Below are 17071 nucleotides of genomic sequence, written 5' to 3'. Positions count from 1 at the left end.
TAATTTCTGTAAATCAACTTAAACTGTGAAACTATTACAGTACAAGCCAAAAGTTTGGAAACGCTTTTTTAATGTATTTGTTTTTTGTTCATTTCAAAACTCTTCCTATGGTAGATTCTCACCGAAGCCGTTCATTTATGACTGAACACATACGGAATTGTGAACAAAAAATATTTTGACATAAATTCTTCCAAATTGCCGCCTGTCGCTTTGATTACTGCTTTACACTTTTAACATTTGCTCTGTTAGCTTCACGGTGTCGTCACAGAAATGGGTTGGACTTCTCCAACATGTTGAATTCTGTATCTCAGAAGACGACATTAAGAAGCTCATGGAGAAAATGCCAAGAATTAAGGGCGGCAATTTTGAAGAATTTAGAATATAAAACATATTTGGAGTTATTTCACCTGTTTTTGTTTCCTTCATAATCTCATGTGTTCATTCATAGTTTAACGCCTTCAGTGAGAATCGTAGTGTGTTCATAATGTTGAAAATGAAGAAAAGCCAAGACATAAAAAGTGAGTCCAAACTTTTGGCCTGTACTGTATATAACTCATTACATGCAAACTGAGATATGTATAGCTTTAATTTGTTATAATGGCTCAACTTGTAAAAAAAATCCCCCCAAAATATCTCATAAAATTAGAATATTTTGAAAATGGACTGTATTCAATAATCATCAAAATAAAAACTCGTCACTTTGCTTGTAATGAGTCTATAATATATTAATTACAGAAATAAATGAACTTTTGAACGATATTCTAATTTTCCAAGTTTCACCTGCACAAGGTGAGAGAAGAAACTACTGAAGTAATAGTACTGATACTTCATAATATCGTCAATCAGGAGCAGTGTAATCCACTACTGTAATTAGATTCATTTTTCAGTAAAGAAGTTATGTAACAAGATTACAATTGCAATCTTATTACTCATAAAATGTCAGAAATGTATCTCGTCTAACGGCAAGAATATTGTTGTCAAAAACGTTCTCAACTGCGGAAAACCAAGTGCGGCAGAACTAAACAGTCGGGCTTGATTCTTTAATTTTTAAACTAAAATGACTAATAATCAGTTCTCAGATTAATGTTGCAATAAAGTCATTAAATAAGTAGCTAGATTACTTTTTGTTCAGTAGTTGGATTACTTTTATAGTGTAATCCCAACAACACTGGTCAGGAGTAGAACGTATAGTGTGATAAAACCTATAAGTACAATTACTTCAAAAAGTTACTCAAGTACATGCTTGAGTAAATGCTTGAGTACTACCCGCCTCTGTTTACAATACAATTTGGCAGAGAGAGAAATGACTGATGTGAACGTGATGCTACAACATGATGCATGTATGTACAATAATGTTTGGCAACAAAGAAACGGCTCAAACACACCAATTAGAAAAATAATTTGTAGAACAACTTATATAGAAAAGAAATAAATTATCAAAAAATAAAATACAACAAACAATGTACACCACATTGTTCTGACTCGTTTGGCTACGTGGCATGACGCTCTTCACACACTCCACTCCTTTAGTTTAAATGCTGAAATAGGTAGGTTTTACATTAGAGTAACTTCAACACCGTTATATACAGCAATATGCAAAATGTACAACTATGTTAAATCAATACAGAAAGTGCAAATACAACTGGAGCGAGATCAAAATTTTGGTTATCGAATTAGGAAAGAGATGAAAAAGATGTGTGAAATTATCTCGGAGCTGGATAAAGCAAAATAAATATCATGGTGCAATTAATTGTGCTTTTGATGCTTATCTTTGGATGTACCCAAAAAAAAAAAAAGAGAACATGCATAATCACAGGTCATCGCATTTCAAAACTATATGTGCAATAACAAGGTGCAAACGAAAAAAAACAAAACAAAAACACAGTCTGAATTTGTACGACACACCATGCCCGTTTGCATGTGCGGTGTTGTAAGGCAGTGACATTTAGGAATACTTTGAGCTCACTGACATGCAACTCGTCTCAATGCAGCCATCTTTTTTTTACTATTTGGATTAAACATGATTTAAATTATTAAGCAAATTTGTCATATACTGTATGTTGACTTGTAAGTAAATAGATTTAAAGTAGGAAGAGCCCGAGATTATATTTTTGAACCATAAAATGTTGTTACACACAGCTCTGGGAAAAAGAGACCTCAGCAAGATTATTAAATGTGTCTCTTTTTTGGGGGGATTTGTCTTTCTTTACTGGGATATCATCAGTTTCCACATGAAGCTAAAGTTCTTTGACCATAGATACAGACGGCATCTCTGGAATCGGCCATATATGATCGTGTTTGAAAACAGTTCAGGGGAAAACAATTTGGAGAAAAATCTAAACTTTCTTTAATCATTCAAAAACTGCTTTAGCAAACGCTCAATTATGAGAATAGTTTGCTCCTCTCCATGTCTTTGTATCTTTATTTAGTAGAAAAGTAGTTCAACAGCCCATAAATACATAAATAACGGAGAATGCTAACTTGATGCTTCATGTTAGCATCGGGCTAATGCTAATGGTTAGCTAGCGCTAGCTACAACTGCCGTTTTTTAACTTCTACTGAACGATCTGCTGTGAGAAATTATCCATATGTGTCCGATTTACACTTGACTTTATTTATGTGTGGTAAATAAGTTCATATTCCACCAGAAAATGGCTAAAAAGAGTCTAAAATTGTGTTTCTCTAAAGATTCTATTTTCCCCCTCGGCGAAGCCACGCCCCCTTCTATGACGAGATGCCGTCTGTATCTATAGAAGATAATAAAACAAGGTAATAATAACATTGTTTGGGGAAAAGAACTTTACATAATCTGGAATACAAAAGTGTAATTCAGGAATGATGAGCATTGGTCTCTTATTTAACCAGAGCTGTTGTTGGATTTTCCTACATTAGTGAATCTGTCAGTGTCGGACTCTCAGCCTTGTGTCTCTACTGCAGGTATCGGTAAACTTTGAAGCAGTGGTTCCCAGAGTCGGCCACAGCCACGTGTCCCTCTGAGGTCAGCGCCAGCCCCTGGGGTCCGTACAGAGGGTCAGCTGAAGTGTTGATGTAGGACAGGAACGAGCCCGTGCTGTCGAACACCTGAAGTACAGAAATAAAAAGTATACCTTAATACATTAAAGATGCATTATGCAACTTTTTATGTGAAAAAAAAAGTGCTATTTGTGCGTGTTTTAGCTTGTAGTGAGCCAGCGGCTGTATGAGTGGTCAGCACGGTCACATCACAGTGTTCTCTACAACGCTGCAGGATCAATTGTTTTGTAGGTTTTCTGGTGAAAGGGTCCGTCAGCAGTGAAAACCTTCCAAACAATTGATCCAGGAGCGTCCTAGAGACCACTGTAATTGAAAGTAAGGGTCCCATGTTAACCACTCATACAGCCGCTGGCTCACTACAAATATCAACTTTTTTTTTTGCATAAAAAGTTGAATAATGCACCTTTAATGAACAACATTTTTGAGATACTTAAATCTCTGTGTACCTGTATTCTGCTGTTGCCCCAGTCAGCCACAATAATATTTCCGTTAGAGTCGACGGCGACACCAGTGGGAGCGTTGAACTGTCCGTTTCCTTCACCGTGAGACCCAAACTTAAACAAGAACTCACCATCTGCGTTATACACCTGCAACAGAGAACAGTGAGCCATGAGTCGACTCAACAGTCCATCTCCCTCAGTCACTGAGGTGAAGACCGCGATACTGTGGATAATCACGCCAATTAGATCAGGCCAGGCCCGTGGTCCGAGGAAAGTAGTACTCAGAAACTTTTTAGTACCGTAATTGCACTTTTTAGAGCACTATGGCACTTTTGGCACATTGTACTTTTTACTTCTACTCGAGTAGTATCTGTACTCTTACTTGAGCAAAGTGAGTAAATCTTTAATGACAACTCAAACACCTTTTCTACAATGGATAATTTCTGTACAACTGAGAACCGACAAAATAATAAGCACAGCTCTATCACTACTAGTACTTTGAATAATAAGCCCAGAGAGAACAAAAGCGTACGTACCTAGGCCAATTTAGGTGGTGGTGAGCTGCTGCTGCTGCTACTAGTACCACAACTACTCTCATACTACTACAGATACTACACAGCTTTGAATCTTACCTTTACAGAATGGTTGTGAAAATCTGTCACAATGATTTCATTCTTGTTGTTAACGGCAACAAAGTGTGGACCTGGAAATGAAAAACAAAACATTAACAACAACATTAACAACACATTACTTTTTATGACATAAGGAAACCCCAATGAGGCAGACGTTATGATCAGTTACTCATTTGTACTTAATTTCTTCAGTTTCATGTTAAAATCAATCATCTGTTCATTTTCAAAGGAATTACATCTTTGAATAGAACTGGTGACATCATAATATACACTAGGGCTGCACAATATGAGATAAAAATGTGATATTCAATATCTGTCTTGAATATTGTTAGAAGACTTCAGATATATGTTTCATCAATATTGTGTAAAAGCACCACAAAAAATGAGAAATAACCAAAAACAAGGTTAAAATGGAATGATGAAAAATGATGAAAATTAAGAATGAATCGTTCAAACAAGTTACAATGCATGTTTGTTATAGACTGCGTTAATAAAGCAATGTGTAAATCTCTATCAGATCAAGGACCTCAGGGATTTTGCGATGTTTTGTGGCCGCGATATGGATATTGTATCACCCAATATTGCGATAACAATAGTTTGACGATATATTGTGCAGTCCTAATACAAACTTATACAGATCTACTTTTAATATGCAAATGTTAGTCTTACTGGAAAGTAATTGGAGAAGTGAATTCATTCATTTTTCACAAAAAGACAAACCGCATGACACAAATCTTGTAATATTGATTATTACAATCCATTAAGCAAATTATTGATCAGCAATTCTTATTCTTAAATCTCTCTTATTTGTCCTAAAGGTGAGATACTGAGGGTTAGACACGGGGCACTGCACTGTGGAGTCAGCAAGGCCACACCAAGTACTTACTGAAATTTGAGCCAGATTTATTTATGTTTGGGCCAAGTTTTTCTGAATTGTGGGGGGAAAAAAGGAGGAAACAGAAAGAACAAACGAAATTAAGCAGAAATAAACTCAACTGAAGCAAAGAAGAAAAATACAGAACACGCAAACAAAGAGCGAGACATGGAGAGAACCTAAGGTAAGGCAAAATAAATACAGATAAGCATAATGACGAGTTATACGACTAAAACACAAGCTTAAGCATTTTGAATGATAATGACCACGTTAGATACATATAAGCAGGATCCTCCTCCAACTGAATAAACTCAGGAACAATTGACCAGGGAGCAATAGCAAATACTTGAAAATATGAGTTCAAAATTACAGGGACAACTACAGGGGACAGACGTCGGCTCAAAAACCTTTGTCTATGATTAAAACTGAAAATATCTGTATTTCAATAAGAACTCTTAACAGTTTTTTAAGGGTTAATATTAAAACATACATTTTACTTCTGTAACCAGTGGATGATTATATGATGGTATTGAGCTAAAATAGTGAGACATATTAACAATCCATTTAACCGCTTACTCCCCGCCTTAACCAAGCACATTTCCTCCAGTATAGCTTTACCTAAATCTAAAAACTTCTCAACTGGAGCCTATAAGTCAGTGTAACAAAAAAATTTGTATCACTTTTTTGTCGCTTTTTTTTTTCTTTTTGGTCACTTTTTTGTAAAATTTTGTCACTTTTTCTTCACATTTTTATATATTTTCTTTTGTTACATTTTTAATTTCTTTTTTTGTCACTTTTTTGTCAAATTTTCATCACATTTGTATATATTTTTGTTAATTTTTTGTCACTTTTTGTCATATTTTTGTCACTTTTTTGTTACATTTTCGTCACATTTTTTCTATTTTTTTGTCACCTTTTCGCCACATTTTAATTTTATTTTTTTGTCACTTTTTTGTCACATTTTTAAATATTTTTTGTCACTTTTTGTCACATTTTTGTCACTTTTTCGTCACATTTTTATATTTTTTTGTCACATTATTGTCACATTTTTATAATTTTTTCGTCACATTTTTGTCATATTTTTGTTGCATTTTCACCATTTAAGTCTTGTTTTTTTGAAGAGGCTTTTAGATTTGGGTATAGCCAAACTGGAGAAATGTGCTCAGTTCAACCTTGTACATATCATTGTTATTTTATAGACGTTCAGAATTCCTGGTAAACCAAATAAATAAACGGGGAGAGGAACTATGTGGTACGTCTCTAACCTGCGAACTGTCTGTCGGCCGTCCCTCTGCCGCCGAACTTGGTGACCAGTTTCCCGTTGGACTGAAAGATGAAGACGCAGCACGCCTTGTTGTCAACGGTGATGATGTGCCCGTTCTTGTCCACAGCCACACCCTTAGGGCCCATGAGTCTCCCTGCTCCTATTTTGTTCTATGAAGAAAAAAATAAATCTATATTCTATAATTCTATATAAATCAGTGTGTTTTTGTTGTTGTTTTTAACGTACCTTAAATTTCCCGTCAGATGAGAAAATGCTGACCCATCGATTGTCATAGTCCGCGACCACGATGTCCCCATTCGAGTCCACTGTTACGCCCGTCGGCCTCTGCAGTTGCCCCGGGGAACGACCTCTGACTCCAAAGCGCATCTTAAACTGACCGTCGTTGGAGAATATCTGTAAGGATTCAAACATGTACCAGCATGAGGCATTGTGGGTAAATTTAAACCAGTATGTCGATGTGCTGTGGTTGTAGTCGTTTCACCTGAATGCATTGGTTGTTGCTGTCGGCGACCACCACTCGTCCATTGCTGGAGGTAGAAATTCCCTGCAAATTGGTGAACTCTCCTTTTTCTCTGCCCCGGGAACCTAACAAAAGAGTGATGTCACGTTTAAGACTATTTTTTATTTTTTCATTGGTCAACAATTTGTTTGTTTTTTCAGTTCCATTTGATATGAGAAAAGATTAGTTTGTTTGCCAAGAGTTCCCAGATTGAACGGTGGGAACTCTTAGGGGATCAATGAAATGTTTCAAAGGGTAAAGCTCTCATGTTTGCTTCAGGATATCATTGTGGTGTTGCTACCCTACTGTGCTAGTATTGAAAGTCACACCGAAAAAGTGCTTGATACAGAAGTGCAGTAGTAGTATTGGTTCAGATTGTTTTACCCAAGGACTCAACAGTAATGTCAGTCGACCAGTAATTGAAATGATTGTCCCTAACTCTTGTGAATATTATCTTAAAGAGCAATGAAAGACCAAACCAACTTTTTTCTGCTGATGAACTGTATATTTTAGTGTAAACAAGTATATTATATGGTCCAACACGGTCTAAAACAGTGTGTGTACTGCCCCCACATGGCTAAAAAGTTCATGTCATTTGGATTTTCTCTTGGTGGAAGTTTCTGTAAAAGTAGGACTCCATGGCATGAGCGCATGGCGATCTGATAAGCGGATCATTCCCCGATTCATTTCTGTATTACATTCACGGCACGGTAGCGCAGCCCACCAGGACGGGGCCTTTCTGTGTGGAGTTTGCATGTTCTCCCTGTGTCTGCTAAATAAATAAAAACAAAGCAGCAGATGACGAATTCTTCTACTTCTTCTTCCTAGAATGGGAAAGGCCAAATTTGCATATCGACTCCCTGATTAGTCAGATTCATATGCCTTAAATACACCTTTTGTAAACTCCCCTATCCTTAGGGTTAGGGCCAAGTGTTCGTTAGGAGGGTTAGGATTAGGGTCAGGTATACGGTTAGTTTGGATTAGTTTAAGATGGCGTTGTCTTGTGGAGGTGACATCATGGTTGGAGATCCACTTATCACTGACTGCTAATGTCAGTGACTGGCCAATCAGGGAGCAACTGGTCTTTCCCACCCTGGAAAAAAAAATCTCAGCAGCAGGTGCATGTGCCATTAGCACTTTGCGCCCCACTTGCTTCCCACCAGAGTCTGACGGTCTTTAGTGCCACTTTAACTCACCAACTCTGTAGATGAGCTCGTCTTCAATGGGGTTCTCCTTCTTCTTGGTGGTGCTGTACATACTGGACGGTCTCCTCACCGCCTTCTGCCGTATGTGTCCTCCTGTCCCGCTCGGAGACTTCACCCTCCTCTTCACATCGTCCGGGGACTGGGGCACGTCTGAGTGTTTGATGGCCCGCAGCCTGAAGGGACTGCCCCGAATTGACTGTCCGTACAACGACAGGGAGAAGACGTACTCGCCCTCGTGTTTCAGCGTGTACCCCACCTCGTAAGTGCCGTTTTTATTGTCCGATATGTCCGTCTCTGCGGCGCGCGTCCCGTCTGAGGAGGCGATTTCAGCTTTTAAAACAGCATTCCCTGTCCGCACCAGCTCCCCGTCCTGCAAAATCATTGTTCACTATTTTGACACACCACATTTATGTCTGTGCGGCTGCAATAACATTAAAACAGAGTACGGTACTTTGTCTTTTGTGGTCACAGTGATGGTCTGGTGTTGTCCTGTGGCTGCGTGCCGGAGCCCCTCTCCAGTGGCCACAGATGTGTGCGCCACGGCACCTGTCGTGATCAGGACCCCCAAGTTCTGGATAGATCGCCTCAGACCCTCTGTCTCCACCTGTTGAATAATATATTAATATATATGCAAAATTCCAATGAGAAAGGTAGATGTAAAACTGGTCAAACCTGGCAGTCCAGATGTGCGTTTTGATGCGGCCTCTCTGGAAAATCGTGCCGGGCCAACGCTACCACTCGCTCGCTCATCTGCTTTTGGACTAACAGCACCTACAAATGAAAAGCCAAAGCCAATTGTTATCATTGCTCATACACTGAAACATTATTTTTTCCACAGGTGATCGTATTAAACCTCACCTCAGTCGCACTGCCGTGGCTGAGGGCCTGCTCGGTGAAACTGCAGCTGCTCTGAATGTGCTCCTTCCCCTGTAACAGAGCTGACAGCTGGGCCTGCAAAACCTGTATGCAACAAAACTCATAAGACCATGACTCTTCTGTAACATCAAAATACAGTATTTGTGTCGACCCGACCTTCTGCTTGGCACTGCAGATGTTTTCCAGGTCTGTTATGAGCGCTGTCTTGCGCTGATGCAGTGCCCGCTCCAGTTCCTCAAATGTGTTGGAAATCTCCGTCACCGCCTCGCTCTTCCTCTCATTGAGCTGCCGCGAAATCTCCGTCACCAGGTCAATGGCTGCGGTCAGCTGAGGGAGCCTGTCACACACCACAGTGCTGAATAGTAACACTCAGTATCAAGGGATAATACCATGTATAATCAATAAACCCAATATTATGCTTCTTGGCTATTTCAGTTGCTTATTTTCAGAGGTTTGTCTCATAATAATTTAGCAGATTTAAGCGCTTTATTGAATGAAACAGACATCAGGGCATCATGAAAAGGGTGATGTAGCATTGCTTGTTTTCACAGGTTCATTGACAGAGCATTCATGTTTATATTTTGTAAATTAACAGGGATAAACAGCTTCCCTTATTAAATATTGACATGAGGAGTAAATACAAAAAAAAGACATGAATCAAAATGTTCACAGTTTGCAAAGTGTGAGAGCTTTTCCAAGTATGTCACACAGGGATAACAAGTGCCCTAATTCTCTGCGACCTCTCCTCCACCCTCTGCTGTACCTGCTGTGTATGGTGTCCAGTTGTGTCTTCAGAGCTGCTTTGTGCTGCTCAACTACATCCAGCAGTGGAACAGTCACATGTTCTCTGTGCTCGCCCTCAGTGCAGTCCCGACACATAGCCGTGTCACACGACTCGCAGTAAAACTCCATCACCTGCAGAGGGCGACAGAGGACACTCCAAAGTGAGCACTTGGCCAGACAAACAAAAGGTACTGGCTCGATACAGTACAATAAACAGCAATACTTTTATATTAAAGACTAGAGGTCAGTACAGATTAGATTATTATGCTTCATGGATATGACTGATGCTCTGTACCTTTCCATCATGGTTAGGGCAGCAGAGAGGTTTCCCAGCCACCGCAGCGCTCACTGACTCTAACACGCTGCAGGCCTCTGGTCTGGAGCACTCAGGCTCCCGCTGCAAAACCTGCACCAACACATCACAAAACACACGACATCAGACTCCGTGGGGAAATGAGAGATGTCTTTCTTTTACATCACAATTTTGCTTTTAGACTGTTTTCTTTTGGGATAAATACAAAAAAACTTGTATATAGTCTATCTAGGCAAAAATACTTATAAACCATAAACCAAGACTGAACCAGGTATAAATTAAGACTAAAACAGATAAAAGCCAGGAATAGATAAAGTACAAATTACTAATTATTTCACACATCAACTCCAACCCACATGCCACCACTGCCTTGCCCTCGGGCGAAGAGGGCTCTGAAATAACACACATCTTACTTCATCTTCAACCACAAGCTAAAATCTAGGTCAACATAGAGACTTTATTGCCAGACCTCCATGAGATTGGTGATGAAGAAGTTGTTCTGTAGAGCCCCGACTCCTTTCTCAGGAAGAATCGACGTCTGGCGGCAAACTGGACAAGAGAGCGTCAGGGACTCTGGGGGAATGTAGTTCTGGAGGCAACTGCAGAGAAATGACACGAAAACAGGAATAAAAGATGAGGAAAATTAATCCAATAAGAACTGATCTGTGAAGAGATGCAGCAGAACGGGGAGGGGAAGTACACTGGAGAATGTAACTTTTTCTCTTTCGAAAGCGGAAAAAGCGGATGGACTTTTCTTGGTCTATTTCGCTGCGATTAAAAAGTGGGTACCTATAACTGCTGTATAGGTATGTGATTTCTCCAAACAAGTTCCCAAATGCATGTGATTCTTGCTTTTGTTTTGTCATGTTTTCTTTCAAGTGCAATTAGGATTTTCTCCAAACTCGTGCACCCCTAAACACCACATCTAACACAGTTGTGGCACATCGCTACACGGACAAGACACCTTCAAGTCGATGCTAACAGCAGAGTCAGCACTAAATTCAGCTGCAGTATGTAGATCAGCCTGCACTCCTTGGCCCATAGCCCGGACGCTGCCACCTCACATAAAGTTTGATCTGAAACTCTTCTCTGTCCAGCGAACGAAAAGGCAATCGCGAGGAGGTCACGACGAAGGATAGCTCTGTCCGTCTGTCCCTGAGGCCGTCTGTGGCCGACTCAAGCTGAATACTAATGTCCAGCTATTGTATAATACGGTTATACAGGTTTGTGTTGGAAAAAGCTGGGCTCTTTCAATGAATGTTTCCTGAAAAAAAAAGTGTAATCATCTAGCCACACGACATTATCATAATATGCAAATGAATTCATCTAATGCATTTCAAAGTAGTGTTTCAAAACAACAACCAGTTAAGATTACTGAGGAGGGTTTTGCAACAAATTTAGATTAAATGGCATGGAAAATTGAAAACGAGTTCAGTTACGGTTAATGGGTTTCATTCCGGTAAATTTTCAAAGAAGAGTTGTAACTTTTCCTAAGGCTGCTCGATTATTTAAAAAATAATAATCACGATAATTTTAGTCATAATTGAAATCACGATTATTCAAACGATTATTTGTTGCCTTTAAAAAAAAAGTCTTTATTTTATTTATATATTTATTAATAAAAATAAACTATGCTGAATATTTTCTGTTTTCTGAGCAGTCAAAAAAGTACATATGATTTAAAGTATGCCTCGATTAAGGAGAGGACTCTGTTTCACACCTGCCCCCTGCTGGCCAGCGCTCACAACTGCGCAAGTAAACTGAGCAGCGCGGCCTGATGACATCATCACACAACGCTGTTTGTTTTTATGTCAGGCAAAAGCACGAGCCATGGGACACGAAATGCGAAGGGAAAATAATCCCAGCGGCATGAAATAATGCAAGTCTGCTTTGCAAAAAAAAAAAAGTAACTAAATTTCGATTATGCTAATTTTGTAATAATATAATAATAATTTGTGTAATAATTGAAATTGTAATCGAATTTCAATTAATTGCACAGCCCTAACTTTTCCTAATTATTTCAAATATTAACATGCACATACACGTTTTATGAGAGCATATAAAGCACTGACAATGAGGCAGCAGCAGTGCTCTCTACAGTATAAACAGTGAGGATGTGATTACAGCATAAAAACCATGTCACACCTCATACTGGGAACTGAAAGGGGCTAAACCCTCATAGAGCGAGCGCTAAGCTGAATCCGTCCCAGCGGGGGTCCCGAAAGCCACTACACCACAGCCCGGGACGTAAACATCTGTCCCAAACATGACGTCACTCGGAACAAACTGTTCACCTCAGCATGGATCCACCAGTCTGTAAAACCAGGATTATACTGGAGCGATGGAGCCCACTGCCGCAGCAAAGGGAGTTCATTGAATTACAATCTAACACTAGTATCATAAAGAACTGTATTACTTATTTTTTACTTACTACTATTACTTTTTTACTATATTTTGGTAATGTGTGAGTGTAAAAGCCATAGAATCATTCCTAATCATTCCTCTTTTCCCCTCTGATTATGTAACTCGTGCAGGCGCTCCAGTTAAAGCGTTTTTATCGGTGTTTAGCTTCTCAGACCTTTGTTTTACTCATTTGATTTCTGTTGCTCAACAACTTTGACCATCCTATCTCGGCCCTTTGTCGGCCTGAAAGCCCGAGGGAGTATTGCCTTTATGGAGATCTCACAGGACACCATTGTAACAGTGTTTGTTAACAATGATGTTTCTCAGAGCGCGGAGAGTGGCGCTCCGTGGAGCCGAGGAATGCACTGATCCCTTTTTGAGGCGCAGAGGAGACCAGCTTTTCAGTTTAATTGTGAGAAGGGATTTGACTTTTCCGTTGCAGATGTGTAAATATGACAAGAATGCTCTGTAACAGACTGGGAGGAGGCCTAATAATAAGCAGTAATTGAAAACTGTTTTGTACTGTGTCACGATACAAGACCAGGCTCACAAGCCTCTTTGAAAAGTCAAATGTTGGCTCTTTTCAAGTTCTTTAATGGTTCTCAAGTAGTAAGGCTGACAAGGATGACAAACCAAATAAAATGTTATCTGTTATATCTTATAGAATATTGTGTTTTATTGAATAAGCTGTAGATAGGACTTTGAGACTGGTAAAATGTGTGTTAGTGTGTTGTTTATCATAATTTCAGACTCCGATAGTGTTTCCATTCAATTTCAAATGGATAAGATTATTGGAGGGCGACTGAAAATTTCCATGACGGTAACTATGGTAACTGGTGAATTGCAGATTAAATTGTCTTAGTTTTTGGTTAATATCTCAGTCTTATAAACCAATGTCCAATTATTTTCTCTGAAAGTGGTGAAATATTCGAAAACATGACCGTGATGTTGGCCAGTAGAAAGACGTTCAGCCATAAAAATTGGTGAATCCAATTACTGTCAAATACTAATGAGGAAAATCATTTGTTTTGAAAATCAATCAAAGACTGTATTTCTCCAATATAGTAGTATTAGCCCCTGCCCTCCACCTGACATTATGACATCAGCACATTCTAAATCGTGAACGCCACCTATTGAACTGAATTAGGACGTGTTTACCTAAAACTGAACTTCCGCACATTTAAGTTGTTTTTGGCTTGGAGTTTTTTTTAAAATGTGTCGATCTCAGTCAGATGAGGACTTAAGTGACATTGCGATATATTGTGGCTTCTTGCGATACGGATATTGCATCACCTAATATCGCGATACAATATTTGTTTGCGATATATTGTGCTGCCCTACTTGCAACCGACTGATATTGGTTCCGTGACCCACTTTTGGGTCCGGAGCCAATCCCTGCTTTAAAGGGGCTAGACGCAAGTTAGCCATTTTATGCTCACTCCTGCCACCTCAGGTCATACGTGTAACTGCACCTTCTATATTTAGCTCATGCATGACGGCAATTCGGACCCGAAGTAACACCGAGTGACAGTGCAGGATTTTAGAGGCAGTTGTGGTGAACAGGTCTGGGCTCATTCTACACATCAGGACATTGCTGGAACATATAGGGGGAGAAAAATACATAATTCTAGCATTTTTAAACTCTGTATAGTCCCTTTAAAGCATCTTATAAATTAGTGTTTACCAACCAGGGGTATGGGGATCCTCGGGGTACGCTGGCTTATAGTATTTCAGATTAAAAAAGCAGATAAAACAGAATATTATCTTAATATCCATAGTACATGACTCCACGATTTATAACATGGTAAAAAAAAACATAATAAATAAGATGAAAACTGCCTCTTCTTATGACTCCTATTAAAGGAACCAGGGTGCTTAAAATACTTAGGTTGGAAACACTGGTATAGATGCTAGTTCTTGTAATCGATATTTCCAAGCAATTAAAAAAAAGAGAAAAGGGATTCACTTTCCAAGCCCTAGAAAAAAACACTCGCCCATTTCCACTCCGTTGTAGAATCCCTGAGAGCATAAATGCGTACAAAAGCAGCAGATGGTGTGGGGCGATGCATAAAATCTGTGTCAGGTTTATCTAAAGGGAAAAACCACAGCCTATTAGGACTTCTGCCATAGACCGACAACAAATTCTGCTGTTACCTCTCGCAGAAGGTGTGCAGACAGGGCAGGACTTTGGGGTTCCTGTAGTGCTCCAGGCAGATGCTGCACACCAGGAACTGTTTGTCGATCTGCCGCACTACTGGACTGGTGCTGCCCGCCTCCCGCTTGGCCATGGCAGTGGACATTCAAAACCCCGCACGACCACAGCCGAAAACCTACGCAGAAACAAAACAGCAGTTAGTCAGGAAGTCTCTATATAAAAATGCAGGATTTTTTTGTCGGTGAAAGCAGTGAAAGGCTCAAAGTAGGTACCCGGAACTTGAGTTGCAACAAATCTGCTTAATTCCTTCAAAAGTATGAAAACATGCCTATTGTTAAGGGCCTTTTTCTAGGTTAATACCAGAACAAAAAAAGAAACGGGAGAACTGTGTGAAAGAAAAGTGGGCCACCTGTAAGGGGCGATTTGCACAGTCCTACAAAATAAATGCCAATCTAGCCACATTGAGACTAGTGTGACCCTTATGCCACTTCAAACTCAAAGCCTGGATAAATGGAGAGGTTTGTGTTAAAGTAAGAAGAGCCACAAACAAATTATATGACCATAAGGGATACATATACTTCTACAATACGTATCACAATACAGAGGGCCCAATACGATTTGTATACAGTATTTTCCAGTGCACAAAGTATTAAATCTATGAGTTGTCATTATAGCAAACTGCAATATTTTAGCCCAAATGAATTTAATAAGAATGAGCAAGTGGAGAATCAAAAATATATAAATTAAATATAAATCAGTCTGACATTGAGTATAACATTTTGAAAATAGCAGAAGCAATTTTAAAGTATTTTTATTTAGGCCAATCAGTACCAAATCTGGTCTTTGGGTAAAAAAAACATTAGTTTATTTTTCCCCATAAATGAGTTGAGTATCAAAAGTATTGGGATACACGATAGATACAGACGGCATCGTGTCATAGAAGGGGGCGTGGCTTCGCCGAGGGGAACACAAAATCTTTTGGGAAACACAATTTTCCACTCTTTTTAGCCATTTTCTGTTAAAGTAGCTTTCGAATAATTAGAAACTGTAGATTTTTCTCCAAATTGTTTTCCCCTTTAACTGTTTTCAAACATGACCATAACCATATATGGGCGATTCCAGAGATGCCGTCTGTATCTTACAAAGAAACAATACATATACAAAACATATATTGCAAAACAATATCTTGTCCCAGCCCCAGTAGCATATTATGTTGCTATAACTGCCAGCACACAGTCACTCATATTCCAACAGAGTGGGTGTAGCTACAGTCTCATCAACCCAAAACATGCACAATAGGCCCCAGCCAGGTACTCTCCTGGCCAAAGCTATAGCTAAAGATATTTCTAGAGACAGGACACCCAAACTTTTCAGCAATCCAGGACCTCCACCTTACCTTAAAGGGACTAGATGCAAGTTAGTCATTTTTATACTCACAACTGCCACAGTTTCTATATTAAGCTTGTGCATGACGGCACTTCAGACCCGAATGAACACCTTTCTGAGTGACAGTGCAGGATTTTAGTGGTGAATAGGTCTGGGCTCATTCTACACCTTAGGATATGGCTGGAACATGTAGGGGGAGGAAAATATTCAATTTTAACACTTTTAAACTCTGTATAGTCCCTTTAACATAAAAAACAGTAGCAGTGAGTAGAACTTTCTTTATCATTCTGTAATCATAATAGATACGTAACCCTGCAGCCTCCTAAAAGAGGCCCCGAAGCTTACATAACGTTATCTCTTATGAAAATCCAGCAGTCTGACGCTCACACATACACACACACGTTTTCTGCCTGGCAACAAGCAGCTCTTTCTCACTGTGGCCCATTTTCACACTGATCAAAGCGTTTACAGATAAGGCCTAACTACTATAACACTCTATTACGTATTGTACTGAATGTTGCACTGTATATTCTTCAGTGTAATTTGCCATTGTAGCAACTCAAAGCAAAATCTACAGGGGAAGACGTTGCCATTTTGACAAGCAATAGGGTCTCCATCGCAAAATAAACACTAAATAGCTATCTAGGGGTGTACAGCAAATGTTCAATACATTCTGTCCTTGCTTCAAAAAGCTTCTTCCTTAAACTTAAAAATAAAATAACGTTTTGTTTAAGCTAAGTTGCATGACGTAATTCGCAGATTCTATCCTATTTTTGTCTTGTGTTACTATCCGACTGCAGCCATTTACTGGATTTCCTCAGTAGGTCAACACATCCATAATTCATACTGCAGACTCAGACGTGCCCATGTGCAGCAGCATGTGGTCACCTCACCCGCCTTCACGTAAGATAAGTCACCGAGCAGGACATACAAAAGCCCAGACCCCCCCCCCCTCTCTTTACAACTGCACATCTGCCTCATCTGGACCAAGTGTAGCACACACAATCCCCCGGGAAATGTCTCTGCCCAGCGCACGTTGTTCCTTTTGGGGTAAAGCTAGAAGTACAGTCTTCTGATAGTAAACCATAAGCCGACAGTGTAAAGGTCACTTCTTAATCCGTGGAACATCTGATGAACAGATCACATTCACACTGCAGAGATGGACAATGGCAGCACTCGGTGTCAGG

The 17071-nt window shown here is 39.5% G+C and overlaps 1 protein-coding gene across 2 annotated transcripts in view; it reads right to left on the bottom strand.

Moving 5' to 3' along the window:
- Positions 1-2792: 2792 nt before the first annotated feature.
- Positions 2793-17071, bottom strand: part of trim3b (tripartite motif containing 3b) — a 31270-nt gene continuing 16991 nt past the window's right edge. Inside the window, exons 2-17 of one of the 2 annotated variants that reach the window (XM_079566940.1) lie at positions 14498-14673; positions 10410-10539; positions 9923-10033; positions 9608-9759; positions 9001-9181; positions 8827-8928; positions 8641-8739; positions 8420-8572; positions 7960-8338; positions 6746-6849; positions 6490-6657; positions 6245-6413; positions 4992-5033; positions 4106-4176; positions 3480-3620; positions 2793-3081 (exon numbers count right to left, since the gene is read on the bottom strand). In XM_079566940.1, the coding sequence (XP_079423066.1) occupies positions 2929-3081; positions 3480-3620; positions 4106-4176; positions 4992-5033; positions 6245-6413; positions 6490-6657; positions 6746-6849; positions 7960-8338; positions 8420-8572; positions 8641-8739; positions 8827-8928; positions 9001-9181; positions 9608-9759; positions 9923-10033; positions 10410-10539; positions 14498-14643 (2301 nt within the window). In that variant the 5' untranslated portion in view covers positions 14644-14673 and the 3' untranslated portion in view covers positions 2793-2928. The remainder of the gene's footprint in view (positions 3082-3479; positions 3621-4105; positions 4177-4991; positions 5034-6244; positions 6414-6489; positions 6658-6745; positions 6850-7959; positions 8339-8419; positions 8573-8640; positions 8740-8826; positions 8929-9000; positions 9182-9607; positions 9760-9922; positions 10034-10409; positions 10540-14497; positions 14674-17071) is intronic. The other variant, XM_079566941.1, reaches the window with a different exon arrangement.

This window comes from Gobius niger (genome assembly GCF_951799975.1).
Source record: "Gobius niger genome assembly, chromosome: 11".
Lineage (NCBI taxonomy): Eukaryota > Metazoa > Chordata > Actinopteri > Gobiiformes > Gobiidae > Gobius > Gobius niger.
This window is presented reverse-complemented; position numbering and strand designations above follow the sequence as displayed.